This window comes from Crocodylus porosus, unplaced genomic scaffold (assembly GCF_001723895.1).
Source record: "Crocodylus porosus isolate Cpor-Errol unplaced genomic scaffold, CroPor_comp1, whole genome shotgun sequence".
Classification (NCBI taxonomy): domain Eukaryota; kingdom Metazoa; phylum Chordata; order Crocodylia; family Crocodylidae; genus Crocodylus; species Crocodylus porosus.
The window spans coordinates 60,233,564-60,249,087 of NW_017728918.1; the positions used below are offsets into that span (position 1 = coordinate 60,233,564).

Consider the following 15,524-nt stretch of genomic DNA (forward strand, 5'->3'; position numbering starts at 1 on the left):
CACTGCAAACAGAGGTTTCCATGGTCAGTAGCAAGTGCAAACACAGACATGTCTGTAAAAGTGACCTATCAGACTCCCATTTTTTCCAAATTTGGCATTGCTCTGTAACATCATCACCTTCCATCTGTCAGTTCTACTTCATAGACATTTATCTTGAGCAGCTTCTCTTTTTATTGTCAAGAGAGTAGAATAGGTCCTCATAGACATGCGGAATGTTCCACAATGTGGAATGCTTCTCTCTCTTTTCTCGGATGTCAGACACGCTCACTTTTTGTTAAGGTATCCTCTGAATCTCTCTCTCATGACTTTGACATGAATACAACAATATTTATAAGCATGTTTAAAAATTGGTATCTTAATATCATGTAAATATGTTTTTTTCTTTTTGCATGTTTTTATGCTGTTTCATTTAAGAAAGAAATATTTATCTTGGTATACTTTGTTTCATTTAATTCAGCTGTTGGCTTATCTCATTGTTTTGTAGTACCTTAAAGCAGGTTCTCTGAAGGATCCTCTGCTAGATGACCATGGGGACTTCAACAGAATGTGTACAGCAATGAGAAAGATTGGCTTAGATGATGAAGAAAAGCTTGATCTTTTCCGAGTAGTGGCTGGTGTTCTTCACCTGGGAAATATTGATTTTGAGGAAGCTGGGAGCACTTCAGGTCAGACAATTTCAGTTATTATCATGTACAAAAATAGGGTAGTTGTTTTCTGACTAAATGACTGAATCATGATGAAGGCCCGCAGCATGTCCGCAGCAGAGTGTATTCAAAAGCAAAATGTTAGTTGGGGCACTCCATAGTTAAGTTCCCATTTATAAGCTTCATCTCCCTCTTTAAAAGCTGATCTGCTACTTAAACTTACTCCAAAAATAAGCAGATCCCCTGAAATTGGGAACATATTCCTTGGAAACCAAGATGCAAATCAGATAAAAGAATTTGATTGATCTTTCTGGAATATTTGGCCAACATTCAATTTTTTTAAAGAAAAATTCTCAGCTTAACTTTAGATCATGCCGCTAAAATAACTTGGACCAGAAAATTCACCTGCACATTGTGTTTGTTTGACCATAGAGAGATATATCTCCCTTTAGTATTTTTGGGAGGAGGAAAGAATGTGGTGTATTAATAAAATAGGTACCATATTTACCCGAATATAAGATGACCCTGTGGGTAAGATAACCCCACAATAATTAGATTTTATACATGAAAAAATTATAAATTTCTCATAATTTTCCATTTATGGAATTTAATTATTGGAAGATCTTCTTAAATTCATCCCCCCACTACTGCAGCTGTTGGGGGCATAGAAGATGATGGGGAACATAATAGGGCAGTCAGTGGGGGGACATGTAGTCAGGCAGGCATTGGGGCATGATGGGGGAAAGGCAGTAGGGCCATGTGGTAGGGCAGGTGGTGGGTCTGGCAGGATGCTTAGAGTGCCTTCTACTATAAAAGATCAGGCAGCCTGTGAAGGTGATGACGCCTTGGCCACTTGCAGATAAGGCCAAGGCTAATTGTGGAGTCATCTCATCCAGGATGAGTGGGGCTTTGAGCAGATGAGCAGAGCTGTCAGTAATATCTTGGAGGCTTCTGAGAACATGGCCTCAGTGGGATGGCTGCAGCTCCAAAAGGTCAGCATGGATAAAAAGATCTAAAGCAGTCTGGTGGTTTGGGAAGGAACTATGGGGTGAAGGAGACTCCTCGGGACCCAGTGTTGGGTCCAGAGCTCCTAGAGAGGGGCCGAGTGTATGGGACCTGGTGAGGGGTCCAGGTGAACCCAGAGAGTGGGGGTGCAGGCAGGTGTCCTACTGAGGGGTCTGGGTAAGCCCAGAGAGAGTGTATGTGACCTATTGAGGGGCCCAGAGGAGAGACTGAACCATGCGGTTCCAGAGGGCTGTAGCTCAGGAGGGCCTGTGACATCAGAAGGGAGCTCAGGAGAAGCCAGGGTAGTTGACCAGGGTGGCTTAGCAATTGGTCTTGGGTAAGACCTGAAAATGCACCCTAATGGGGCTGGTCAGCATGGTGGGGCTGCCTGTGCCTCTGGGGAAATGCTACACATTGCCACCTCAAAGAAAGGAACTTACAGGGTGCCTGAAAGCCTCAGCTGCTGCTACCTTGTGTGTCATCCATAGAGGGGGGAAGGCTAAGAGACCACACCCTACCAGAAAAGGAAAGGAGAGAGTGGGACCAGAAGGGTTCAGAGGCTGAGAGAATAGCCAGGAAGAAGTAAGACCAGGGGTCTGACGACCCAGAGAAGGGACTGTGTGAGAGACTGAGGGGTCTGTGCTCATAGATTCAGAGATAGTTAGGGGCTGGAATGGACCTCGCAAGATCATTGGGTCCAGCCCCCTGCACTAGGCAGGAAAGACAACTGGTGTCAGGTGACCCCAGCAAGGAGGCCGTCCAGTCTCCTCTTAAAATGGGTGGGGAGGGAAAGCCTCATCTTCTAAATAAGTAAATATGGCAGTGATGCAGTATTATAATAAAAGAAACCTCATGTATGACACGTTAGAAGGAAGGTGGCTGTTGACTACCTTTAGGGCAGCAGATAAATGGAAGATATAAGGAGGCTTCAAGAAGTGAAATTAAAATGGTCCTGGGGAAATGGGATCATGCTGTGCTATTTGGCAGTGGTGGTAAGTTAGAAATTTTGCTACCCATTTATATATTTAAATCACTTTTGCCACTCTTCTTGGACCAAACTGAAGACAACCTGAGTCTTATTACACCATGAATTTGCCTGAAGCTAAAAACACAAACTAAACAATCCCTTTCTCTGTGAAATTTGTGTACATTTTAAATTACAAAATACAGTTTAACATATTAATTTCTGCCTTACTTGCATCTATTACCAGGCCTTCTTTACTTGTATATAACTGGTAGAATACGTGCATAGAGGAAGGCTTTAAATATTATTTTTAGGAATTTATAACTATAGACCTGCTAATCCTGAACGCCGGGAATGAATACGGGTGTTTGGAAAAAAACATGAGCAAGATTCCAGGTAGAGTTGGTGAGAGAGAGACCCAGTGCCACTTTATTTTTAATTCCTGAAGCATCCCTATATCTGTTATTTATCTTCAGCCCTAAAGGTAGTCCATAGCTACCTTCCTTCTAACATGTTACACATAAGGTTTCTTTTATTATATTTCAGTGTCCATAGGCTACTGGGTATGTACTGCAACCTAGCTGCTTTGGAGCTGATCTTGAAGCCCTTGTATACCAGCCTTATTTAAAGTCTAGTTGCTGGTATTCCAGTGGAGTATCTTATTTCCAAACAAATTGTACATATATATATATATTTTTTTCCCACAACCTTCTTAACCTTTTAAAGCAGACCTCCGTTTTGTATTCTTGTACTTCCACCTTTATTTTTAGAATTATGGGGAATAAAAAATGTGCTTCTGGCAAAAGCTTCTCGGCTTCTTGAGAGCTCAGATCAAGTGATGCATCTGTGCATGTATATACATGTAGAAACACATGCACTGTTAAATATAGATAGGAAGATAGGCACATATACTGACCCTTTAACACAGTTCTTTAATTTGTAGAATTCTGGGAATTTGTATTGAATAATTTGCTAAACTAGCATGCTTTTATGTTGAAATCCTGAGTCTACAGTTAAGCCATCACAGTAACTGACTAATGGAACAACTTGTTGAAGGATGCAGTAGACTTTCCATCATTTGGAAGTGTTTAAACGAAGGATATTTATTTTTCCGAGAGACAGTTTAAATAGGCTGATTAAAGTCTCCATTTATAATGAATTATTGTGATGCTGGAAAGCATTGTTGAACAAATGTGCCAAATTAATACTTAGTTTTCATAAGTTACATAGTGAAATTCATGGTTAGTTAATATCTCTGGGTTCTGTCAGATTTCCAAGCCATGTTTCCAAGGTATTTTAGTATGATCTATCATTTGGCACATGTTAAGTATTTGCTTTGGAAATTAAAGGCAGAAGCCTTCAGGTGAAATAAGAACAACTGTATCTGACTATGACTAACAAAATGTGGCAAAATATCTATAGACATAGCTTTAAAAAATGTACATATAAAGTGAAGCAGTATAACAATAACTACATGTGAAAAGTGTAAACTGCTACAGGAAATTAGCAAAATTAACATTTTTCTCCAACTCTTTCTGGTTTGCTATTATTCTTTCTTTAAAAACTGTTGGTGATTCCCATCCTCATTTCTTTAACCAAAAGTGCAGTCTTACACTTAACTTTTTGCCTGGGTTATGAAAACTGGGTTTCAAGCTCTTAATTTGTTTTGAAACTTTCCTCCACTCCAAACAGATTTCAGCTGCAAAATAGATTTCATTTCTGTATACTAGCATAAAGTTGTGTTCAAATCACATGTTCCTTGTTTCCATGGTGAGGTTGCATCCAGGTAATATTACACAGTACTTGCTGGAATGAACTTCATGAAAATAATCAATTTTGCATTTGCCATCAATACAAATCCCTTTCAGCAGTGTATTCGGTCTGTGCGAAGCAGAAAGCATTCGTTTCGGATTCAGCGATTCAGAGGGATGGCGATTTGATTCAGTGATTTGAATCACTGCCCGATTTGATTAGGTTGAATCTGAAGATATTCGGAATCAAGTATTATTCAGCCATAGACTATATAGGTAGGCAGTGCTAGCGGGAGCAACTGACGTAGCAGCCAGATGAGCCCCGGCTTGAGCTGGCAGCCCTGGGAGAAGCCGCGGCTCATCTGGCTGCTCATCCAGCTGCCCCCCATGCCAGGGTGAGGTAGGCAGTGCTGGCAGCCCTGGGAGAAGCTGTTGGGGCTAGGGGGAATGATTGGGAGCTGAGGGATCAAACTGGGAGCTGGGGGGAAGCCCCTGTTCATTCCCCCAGCCTCTGATCATTCTCCTCAGTTCCTGGTTTGATCCCTCAAGCTCCCCATCGTTCTCCCCAGCCCCTGTGGCTTCTCCCAGGGCTGCCAGCACTGCCTGCCTCACCCTGGCGGGGGGCAGCCGGGAAACAGCCGAACAAGGCTGCTCAGGCTTTTCCTGGGGCTACTGGTTTAAGCCAGGTCTCCCCTGCCTGCTTCCGCTGGCACTGCCTAGTGCCTGCCTGTACAGTCTGTGGCTGAATCTCCAAATCGATTTGGATCTCCCAGTTCAATTCAGGTTTAGCGATTTGGCTGCCGAATTGGGCTAAATCTCTTCCGAATTGAATTGACTACCACAGCTTTGCACAGCCCTGCAGTGTATATAACAGTTTTCTGGCTTGAGTACTTTATATAGTAGAACAGTAAGTAACTACATTTGAATTGGGACCAGCTAGTCTGTGGTTTTACAAACCTGCAGCTGATTGGTAACTTTATGCTGATTGCTGGGATCAGCATAGGGTAGGCTCAGACTCCCAGTGTCAGGCTCTGGGCACAGCAGGTTGCATAATTTTGGGGGATGGAGCATAAAATTTCTCAGACCCTGGTTGTGGGACTGCCTTTAACATCTGCCAGCAGCTGTGGCTACAGTGGAACAGTAGCCATGGCTGATGTTGAATGTCTTCTGTTTGAAAGCTTGTCTAACTTCTTTTTAGTCCAGCCATACAGTTGGTCCAATAAGAGGGCCTGGCTCCCTACTTGCCTTGCTCCTCACCCCCTTCACCCTCTGAAAATCTTTTATTAGTGAACTAATTCAGTTGGTGATGCTACAGATTGTATCATATGAGTAGTATGGAATTAAGTCTATTCTATTCTGTTCTAGGGGTTCACTGTAAACATGGGTTAAAGTTTTGGAAACACTGGAAATGTTTTGCCTTGCATGTCAGGCATGGTTCTGCTTTAGTGAAAATAAGTAAATAAACCAAGAAACTGAGAAAATTCTCATTTTTATACATGTCACTTTTAGGGTAATTTTATGTTAACTTTTTATTTGTTGTTTATAGTTTATATATGGATCTGTTGCTATCTATTTGGTTGAAGAGCAAATTTAAGTTTAGGTTCTTGTTCAGTTATAACTTTTGCATCATTCTTTTTGGACACATTTCTAACCCTGTTTTTCTGTGTATAGAAAGCACAGCTTGTTTTTTTTTTTTTTTTTTCATGTAGAGAATACCTTTTGTGCAGTTTGTTACTGTACTGTTCCAAAGAAGATTTAGGGTGCCAATTAGAAATGGTTTGTTTCATAATTTAAAAAATTATTTGAGAATACCAAAACATTATCCTTTCGAATCAAATCGCTGTCCCTCTGAACACTAATCTTGTTTTTCTACTTTAAACCTGTATCTTGCACCTCAGTGGACACATCTACATGTCACACGGAGTGCTATGGGTTTACACGTGCTTGACAACTATGTCACCGCAGTGGTGTGCTCCCTATTTTAGCATGTTGCTATGGCAACGTAGCGGGGCAATCTAAACGTGTGCTGTGTGCACAGCACAGTACGGGTGGTTACTGTACCATGCTTTAGTACTTCCTTCTGGAAGTACTAAAACATGGCATTGTAGCAACATCACCATAAAGCGGCATGTAGATGTTGCCCAGTATGCGGCACATGCCACTGTGAAATGATTAGTATAATGTAAATATTGATCAAAGTGACTGTTGCAAGTTTGTGCTTTTTTAATGCATGGACACTAAATATAATCTCTCTTTTGCTGCTGTGAAATCCTTCTGAACTTGTTCATTAGGTGGATGTACTCTGAAGAACAAATCTAGTAAATCCCTAGAATACTGTGCAGAACTGCTGGGTTTGGATGAGGATGATTTACGCGTCAGTTTAACTACTAGAGTCATGCTTACAACAGCAGGGGGCACCAAAGGAACAGTTATAAAGTAAGTTCACAAATGTCCAGTGTTTAGTTCTCGATACAAAAAAAAAAATTTTTATAAGGTATAATAGAGCTTTTCTGGAATATATTCTCATGCACATGTGTAAACAGATGCTACCTGGACTTTGATACAATTCTTTTTCAGTCTTGTTGTTTTCCTCTATATATAAAAAAAATAAAAATCTTCCTGATGAAAGCCTGTTTAAAACAGTAAATAAATTATGTATTGGTAGGTAGTTTCCTCATTTTCTCTCTACTTTCAGCTCCTGAGAATTGGATGTATTTGTGTATTGAAGATAGTATGATCATAAAATATTCATACAATATAAACAACATAATTCAAATTAAATTTAGAGTGCTCAGCCATTTTCTTGTATGTTTCACAAAAGGAAAATGTGTGACACATGCATGACTGTTTCTAAATACAACTCAGGTCAATGTTTGCATCCCAATGATGCAAAATAACTCTGAAGTGCAAAATAATTGTGAAATAGTTGTGTCCATTCAAGATCTTCCTAGATATGAAGAGCTATATTCTATGCTAGCTTCTAACTAATGGTAGCTGCCTGTTTTTGATGAAAGTTTCTTTTTACCAAATGTTCTGATATTTTCATATGTATTCCTACTTTTTTTTATTTGAAGAGTAGTTTACAACTTTATGATTAAATCAGCCTTTTCTCAAAACAACTTTGGAGTAAATCCTGAATTATTTTTCAGAGATTTTAGTGTCAACAAAGCTATCATTTGACCTATCAGATAAAGCAATAGCCTATTTAAATCCATATTCCATGCAGAAATCTAGGTATTTTAAGATTTTGATGAATTTGCTGACACAATAATATTAGGCCTAAAAGATTTTCACACAAAATAAGTGTAGTCTTGTTGAGAATCTGCTCTCTTTCTTTTTAACGCATTTCTTTGAAAAACATTACACATTTCTAGTGTTGCCTCCCCCACATTTCTTGATAAAAAGGTTTGAACTTCTGCTGTTTAAATAGTTAGCTACTTCTGTAATTGATAATTGGAAAACTGTGTATATTCTCATGCTTCCTGGTGTCAATAAATGAAGACTTCAAGCAGTTTAGTTTTGTTTTGTTAGGAACCCTGTAAAAACAAATGGAATAGGTTTATATTAAGAAAAGTAAACTTTCTTGATTTGGCCATTAAATAGCTAGCAATAGTACAACATTTAAAAGAGAGAAAAAAATAGTTGATGGACCTCTTACAAGAAGAGAAGTCCTTTCATGCAGTGGTAAACATTTCACAAAAAGTTTTTTAGTAAGTGATTTTCTTCAACATAATTTATTGTCTATGAAAAGTATTTCCAAATGTATGATTAGGCATACCATCACAGGTAGCATATGCTGAATGAGTAGTATCTGTTTTATTAAGGTGATGTCAAGTGAGGTTTCTAGGGAGTCTGTCCTAGTTTCAGAACAGTTAAATATTTTCATTAATGATTTAGAGTGCGCACTTAGAAAATTTTCAGGTACGTAATGCTGTGTCGAGCTCTGTGTACTTTGAAGGATAAGATTAGGATTCAGAATGGTCTGAAATGAATTGATAATGCCCAAAGTTAATTGAATAAAATTCAGTAAGCACAAGTGCAAGAGTCCTGGAATTATATTGGACTATAATCAAATGTATAAATTTAAAATGTGGAAAGACTAGCTAGGCTACAGTACTGCACCTAAGGACCTGAGCTTTATAGCAGACTGCAAGCTGAATACGGTCATTAGTGTGCCTTTTTATGCAAAAAGAGAAAGTCCAAAAGCATGCTGGGTTGTATTAAACAAGATTGTTGTTAGCAAGTCAAGGCAAGCAGTTCTTCTATTCAGTGCTAGTGACTTCTCATCTGATGTATTATGTCCAGTTTTTAGGCACTGTACTTAAAGAAAGATGTGGACAAATTAGAGTCCAGTTGAGAGCAACAAAAGTGACTAAAGGTCTAGGAAGCATGAATTGCAAGAAAAGGATGGGAAGACTGGAATTATTTAGTCTGGGGCCGAGAAGATAGGATGGAGAAGGTGGCAAGTTGATAAATCCTCAAAAATCTAAAGGATGCTTATAAAGAGGGTGATTGCTGATTTTTCTCTCTGACTGCAGGGGACAGGACAAGTAATGATCTTAAATTGCATTTAGGAAAATTTTTAGGCTGGACAGTAGGAAGAACCGTGTCATTAGGAGAGTGTAAACACTGGAACAGATTATCTTTGGCAGTCCCTCACAGTGGAAGACGATTGTCTTCTGTGATTGTCTTCTCTGTGGGTCCAAAGATGGCTGGCAAAGCTAATCCGGGATTGACAAGAGTGTTGTAATAGAACAGATTACCTAGAGCAGGGGTGCTCAATTCCTGTCTGGTGGGCAAGATCCAGCCCTGATACCATCATCTGGGCCATGGGGCTCCCCATGGGTCCGTGGAGGTCTGAGGCATGCCCCTGTGCATGGGGCCCAAGCCTGCACTCCTGCCCACCCCCCCCCCCTCCCCGCCACTCTTGCAGCCACTCCCCCTGAATGCAAAAAAAGTTGCAAAAGTGTGCCAGTTTATATGCTGGGAAAATCCATAAAATAAAATATTCTTGTTACTTTAAAAAAGGTCATAATACGGATAATAAAGTTGAGGTGTTCATCTCTTTAGCCAGACTTGCTAACAACAATTCTGTTTAATACAACCCAGCATGCTATTCGCCTTTTTTACTCTTTTGCACAAAAGAGTACACTGACTCTTATTCAGCTTGCAGTCCACTACAAACCTCAGGTCCTTAGGTGCCCTACTGTAGCCTAATGCAAATGGGTCAGTTATTTAATCAAGTCATTCTTGGATGACCCCATGATGAGAACAACCTCCCAGGTTGTTTTTCAATTTAAATTTTAATATTTCGGACATGCTCAGTTTATCTCTTGTGTCACAAACATTGTCTGTGTTGCCCTGCTGGTAAGCATTTTAATTGATTTTAAAAAAAAGAAAAGAAAAAAAGAATGGCTACTTCCTAGCTACTGAGGCCACCTCAAACCTACATAGCTATTTTTCAGCCCTTAGATATGTAAGAACCAGGAGAGGTGTACCAGTTGAATGGGATTTCAGTAGGAATACATTTACTGTATAGTGTCTCTCAACAATTATGTTGTATATTGTTCAAGAAAATTGGGTACTGAATACATGGCAGAAAGCCCAAATGAGAACTATTCTTCTATGAAGGAAAGAAACTGTTAACCAGAAAACCTGTTGATCTATAGGCCCACTAAGTTGCACCTGCAAGTTTTTTGGAACATCTGATCCTGCAGGAAAAAAAATCTAGTACACAAATAAACAAGCTTTAGAACAAATAGAAACACCTGTGAATAAGTTTAGACTCTTACATCTTGTTTAGAGAATAGATTTCAAAATAACCAGAGGATTGGATCTGCATGTATTAGTTTCTGAGCAGTTTGTGAAACAACAGACTTCTCTTAAAAATACCCCAAACTAACTACCCAGTTGGATATTTCTCACAGTAGAGCTGTTCCTCCAGTATACTTCATTAAAAAAAAAAAAAAATCTTCACTCTTCTACCTCAGGGTTCAGTGCTTGTTCTGACTATTAAATTTGTAAACAAATGACATACCATCAAGAATCTTCGAATGTGCAAGTGATGTTTGTGTAGCAACAAAGGATAAAGGCTTGAAAAAAAAAATCAAATAAACTCTTAGTGAAAATATGAAGAACTTGTATAAATACTGTAAAAATGGAATTTGAATCAGCATAATTAAGACAATTAAGTGTTTGCATTTAACTTGTACAGCCTTGCAGGAACTAATAGTTTTGTTTGCCAGAAAGAGACTGATATTTAACACAGCTTACCTGGGTATCATTCTGGATTGCACCCTCACCATCTCAGGAAAACTGCTAGCGACAGTGTCACTTTGACTCGTATTCAGTTTGTGATCCACTGTCATCCCCCAGATTTTTGTTTTCCATAGGTGGTTATTTATTCATTAGACTTTTTTTAAACTGATGGTACTTGGCACTTCACTTTTACTGAATTTCATCTTACTATTTTGAGATCGCTTTTTCCAAGATATTGGGATCAACTTGAATTCTAATCCTGTTATTTGCAGTGCCTCCCATCTTGGTGTTGTCTGTAAAATGTGAAGTGTATTCTATATTCCATCATCTGAGCCATTAATAAAAATAATAAATAGAATATGGGCCTAGAGCAGGCGCATGAGAGCCCATTTGAAATGCTCACTAGCTCTTTTCTGACTAATGTATTTTTAACTAATAATCCTGATAGACTCCAGTGTTAATGGGTGTTATTTCAAAGGATTGGAAATTCAGTTTTGCTAGTAAATTGCCTATTTTTCACAATGCTTAATTATGTAGACCAGTGGTTGGCAACAGCCCTGCTCGAGTTTAAGGCAGACCAGCCCTTCTGACCTGTATGCTACTGTCATTGCTGCTGCGCCTTCTCAGCTGCCATCTATGGCATAGGCACAGCCTCCTGACATCAGAATGCCCCCATCTGCTGAAGCAGCTGACAGATATGGCCTGTGGGTCATAGGTTGCTGACATCTGCTGTAGATCACTATGAGCTCTGATATCCCAACCAGCCACGCACCCTTGTATTAAAGGTATCTCTGCCTTTGTTTGGAACTTGTGCAACTAAAAACAAATGCTTATAAACAACTTTTCTTTTCACATAGTTGACTGAATGTATAAAGGAAGTTGGTCAGGCAGCACTAAGATTTTGTGAAATGGGTCTTACTGGTCTAGCAGTTTTCTGAAGTAATTTGTTAAGCCTTCTTGCTACTTACAATAATTAAATTATATATAAAAATCTATAAAATCTAAGGAAAATTCATGGTTTCTTCCATCTGATGATTTATTTTAACGTATGAAGAATTGAAGAACATACGAGTAATTAGTAGGTCACAATGAACAAATAGCTCAGCTGCATTAGGTCTTCTCAGAGTACAACAACGACTTTGTGCTATGCACAATAGAGCCAACAAGTAGCAGTAGGAGGGTGATGCTAATGCTGTCTTTATGGATTTATTAAATACTAATCTGTTGTGGACAAGTCAAGGAGATTTGGCAGTGGCACTAAATTTATCTGTCCTTCTTAGTCTTTATGAAGAGAATAATAATCACCTGGTTGGTTATCTTTCCATTCATGTACAGTACATTTTAGAGAGAGAAGTAATGGGTTCATACACAAACACAGTCTTCTACAAACTCAGTACTTTATGGTAGCATCATTTACATGGTTTTCTCCCTCCCTGCAAGCTTTGATATGAGAACTTTTGCAAGATAATCTACCTGGAGATGATCCAATGTAAAATTATTTTATTAGCATTATTCTAGCTCCATTTGAGTAGCCAACATTTGCAAAAAGCATTTCACAATAGTTCAGTTTCCAAATATATTTTTGTGAAAAAAATATTTTACTGTTCTTGCTCATTACAACAGTTTTAACTAGAAGAATTTATGCAGTCTTTTTATGTAGTACTTTTGTTTTATAGGATTATTACTTCTGTGTTGTTAATGGTAGTGGGGATAACAAGTAGTTTCTCTTAAACTTGGGGTGAATAACACTGTTCTCTATCTCTAAGCCTTAGACTTTATTTCATCAGAAAACTCCTTACACATCTTGGTGTAGGCAGCCCAATATTTAAGGAGATGCTCCTGTTTAATCCTATCAGTCAGAAAACAGAAGGAGGGAGGATAGGGGAGTGGGGGGAAGAATTTGTGCATTTCCTCTTTGGCCAGTGATTTTTTTTAACCATGGTGCTAGGGCACCCTCGGGGTACTGCTGGATCCTTTAAAGGATGCCCTGAGGTACAAGAAGATAAGCAGATGAGAGGCTCAGACTTGCCCCTGCCTGGATGATGCATTTTTAGTAGATATTGAGAAAAGAGGGGTCAGAAGAGAGAAAAGACAGCAATACATCACTGTATCATGACTTTGTAATTCAGTTTTCTTCATCTCGTCTTTTCCAATGTCAGGACAATGCGTGAATGAATATTTTATGATCCTTCAGTTTTAGTTGTGTAAAATTCACTGTAAGACCAGGTTTTCATCTTTTATGGGTTTTTGCTGTGTTCAGTACATTTTTTTTTTTTAAATAGTTTTACCCAATTCTACAATTTTTTAAATACTGGAATTCAAGGTGACTGGTTCTAAATTGTTTGGTTTTTTTTTTTTGTAGCTATATAGAAGACAGGATAGATATGCACCTAATAGACTAACTTAATAAGATGTATATGAGCATAAGCTTTTGTGAACTTAAACTCACTTCATTGGATACTGTGAAAGGACAAATACAGAGCAGAGTATAAAGTGGAGTGATTTCAGTGCAGAAGAGAGGAACTCACTCTCCTTTGTACACTGCTGTATGTTTGTCCTTTCAAAACAGCTGATGAAATGAGCTCTAGTTCACAAAATGTTATGCTCTATGTATACCTTAGTCTATAAGGCTGCCTATACATGTGCACAGGGGTGGGGTGGGGTTTATTAATTAGAACATGGAGCAGACTTGGTTAATTGTGTGCACTTTAGAACATGAATGAGCACATCTATAAGGCAGCCTGAGGTACGTATATACGCTACCTTCTGCCCAACTTCAGACTATCAGGCTAATTACCTCTCTTTTGATCAGCTGTATTCCATAGTAGATGACCTGTAGTTGACATGAAATGTGAGAATTAGCAAATTGCTCAGATAAACACATCAGAAGGGAATGTAAATACACCTTCACTCTGTTAATAAGTTAAGATTCCTGTCAGTACTTGTTACTCTAAAATAAATCAGAAGGTACTGAGTAGAAGAAAAATTGCCTGTCACGATTAATTACTATCTCTAATAAAATGTAGTGGTCGTTGCAATCTTGAGGTCTCCGTGGAGACTGGCGAGGACTGGCACAGGAAGGAGAGCTGTCTCTAGGACTAGAGCCGGGGTCTTGGAGTGGTAACAGTGCGGGGCCAGGCCTGGGTGATGGCTATGATCTGCTCCCTGTATGCCTCTGCCTGCAGAACCCATGCCTGCTCCAGGGCCACGTGGGCAGCAGATCACAGATCTGCCCAGGACCCTGGCCCTGTGCTGTCTCTACCTCGTGACCCCACCCTGTGATCCTCGCCTTGCCTGCCAGTCCCACTCCTGAATGCTGCTCCTCCCCCTTCCATGCCCCCCCCCCCGAGGCTGCATCCCATGCAGGGCGTTTTGGTCAGTTGTTGCACTGTGGGAAATGATCTTACCAAATCACCTTGCAATGTATAGGCTTATTAAAAATAAAGAAAAAATGGCAAATTATATTTCCAGGATTACCTTTCTATCTTTTGAAGAGTTCTTTGTATTTTGGGAATGAATCCAACCTTTCCACAATAATACTTGATTTCACTGTCTTTACCAATAAAGAGGCTTAGTTGTTGCTTTTATAAGAACATAAGGGAAAGACAAATAAGTATTAAGCATCGAAGCAAAAATGAAGTATAGCCAGCCTATAACTAGTAGCTATTAAATATCTGGTTTCATTTGTGTTTGCTTATATGTTTAGCCTTTTCTATGGCACACATCACTACTGTCTTGGAATACCTCCCTTTTATCCTTAATTCTAGGAAGCAGCAAAGTATTACCAGTTTTTAAAGATATGATTGTTGGGTATAAGGAATGTGACTTAACCAGGCTGTATTCTGACTGGGACAAGAGCCCAAGTTTTCTGCGTCTTCAGTTGAGCACCTTAAACAAAAGAATTGCTCCTGCATGATTGTTATAAGAGGTGTTTAGCAGTGAAAAGATTCTGAAATCTAATGTCTGCATTTTTGTTTTTATAGGGTACCCTTGAAAGTAGAACAAGCAAACAATGCACGTGATGCCTTGGCTAAAACTGTATACAGTCATCTTTTTGATCACGTAGTAAACAGGGTAAATCAGTGTTTCCCATTCGAGACCTCTTCTTTCTTCATTGGCGTTCTGGATATAGCTGGTTTTGGTAAGTGCACTCTGTTAGATCAGCATTTCCTACTTACTTTAATAGCTTTGTCTATTCTGAAGCAGCCAAAGGTGCGGTGATTCTTGCATGCTTTTATAGTAAAAAATTCTTTGATTTTTTTACTTGTGAAATGGCAGGTACAATAATATATTAAAAAGTGGGTACTACTTTGGTAATTCTGAAATAGGAGGATATGGTCAGAAATTTGATATTCTGTTAAGAACTTGATAGCTATATTTGTAAGTGCAAAACTTGACAGGTTTCTAATGGTTTTAGAATACTATCATTGCTACATAGCCACTGCTTTTCTGTGTGTTAAATTCTGTCCCATTTGTGCAGTACTGAAGTCCAAGAAAGCTGTCTGACCTATTTTGATTTAACAGCAGGACTGGTTGCTCACTGTCCTGATTGGTCTCTTCTCAATGTTTAGTCTTGTATTAGTTTGGGTATTAAGTACGGCTTAAGTAATAAGCTTTTGCTTGTATGGTGTCTGACTTTGGCCCACAAATGAGACTAGGAGAGATACCGAACGTACTTACTATTTTCCCATGCAGACTTGGGAGGAATGGTATATACTGACTGAGAAATACATGAAAATTCTAAATTAAGACCGTTATTTGGGCATGATTGACAGGCACTTAGATTTCATAGACATTAGGGCTGGAAGGGACCTCGGAAGATCAAGTCCAGCCCTCCACCCAAAGGGCAGGAAGTCAGCTGGGGTCATAGGATCCCAGCAAGATAAACATCCAGTTTGCTCT

The 15,524-nt window shown here is 39.2% G+C and overlaps 1 protein-coding gene across 1 annotated transcript in view; it reads left to right on the plus strand.

Moving 5' to 3' along the window:
- Positions 1-15,524, plus strand: part of MYO6 (myosin VI) — a 167,404-nt gene that overhangs the window by 82,681 nt on the left and 69,199 nt on the right. The window contains exons 11-13 of the mRNA XM_019538161.1: positions 485-665; positions 6,656-6,800; positions 14,606-14,834. Of these exons, the coding sequence (XP_019393706.1) occupies positions 485-665; positions 6,656-6,800; positions 14,606-14,834 (555 nt within the window). The remainder of the gene's footprint in view (positions 1-484; positions 666-6,655; positions 6,801-14,605; positions 14,835-15,524) is intronic.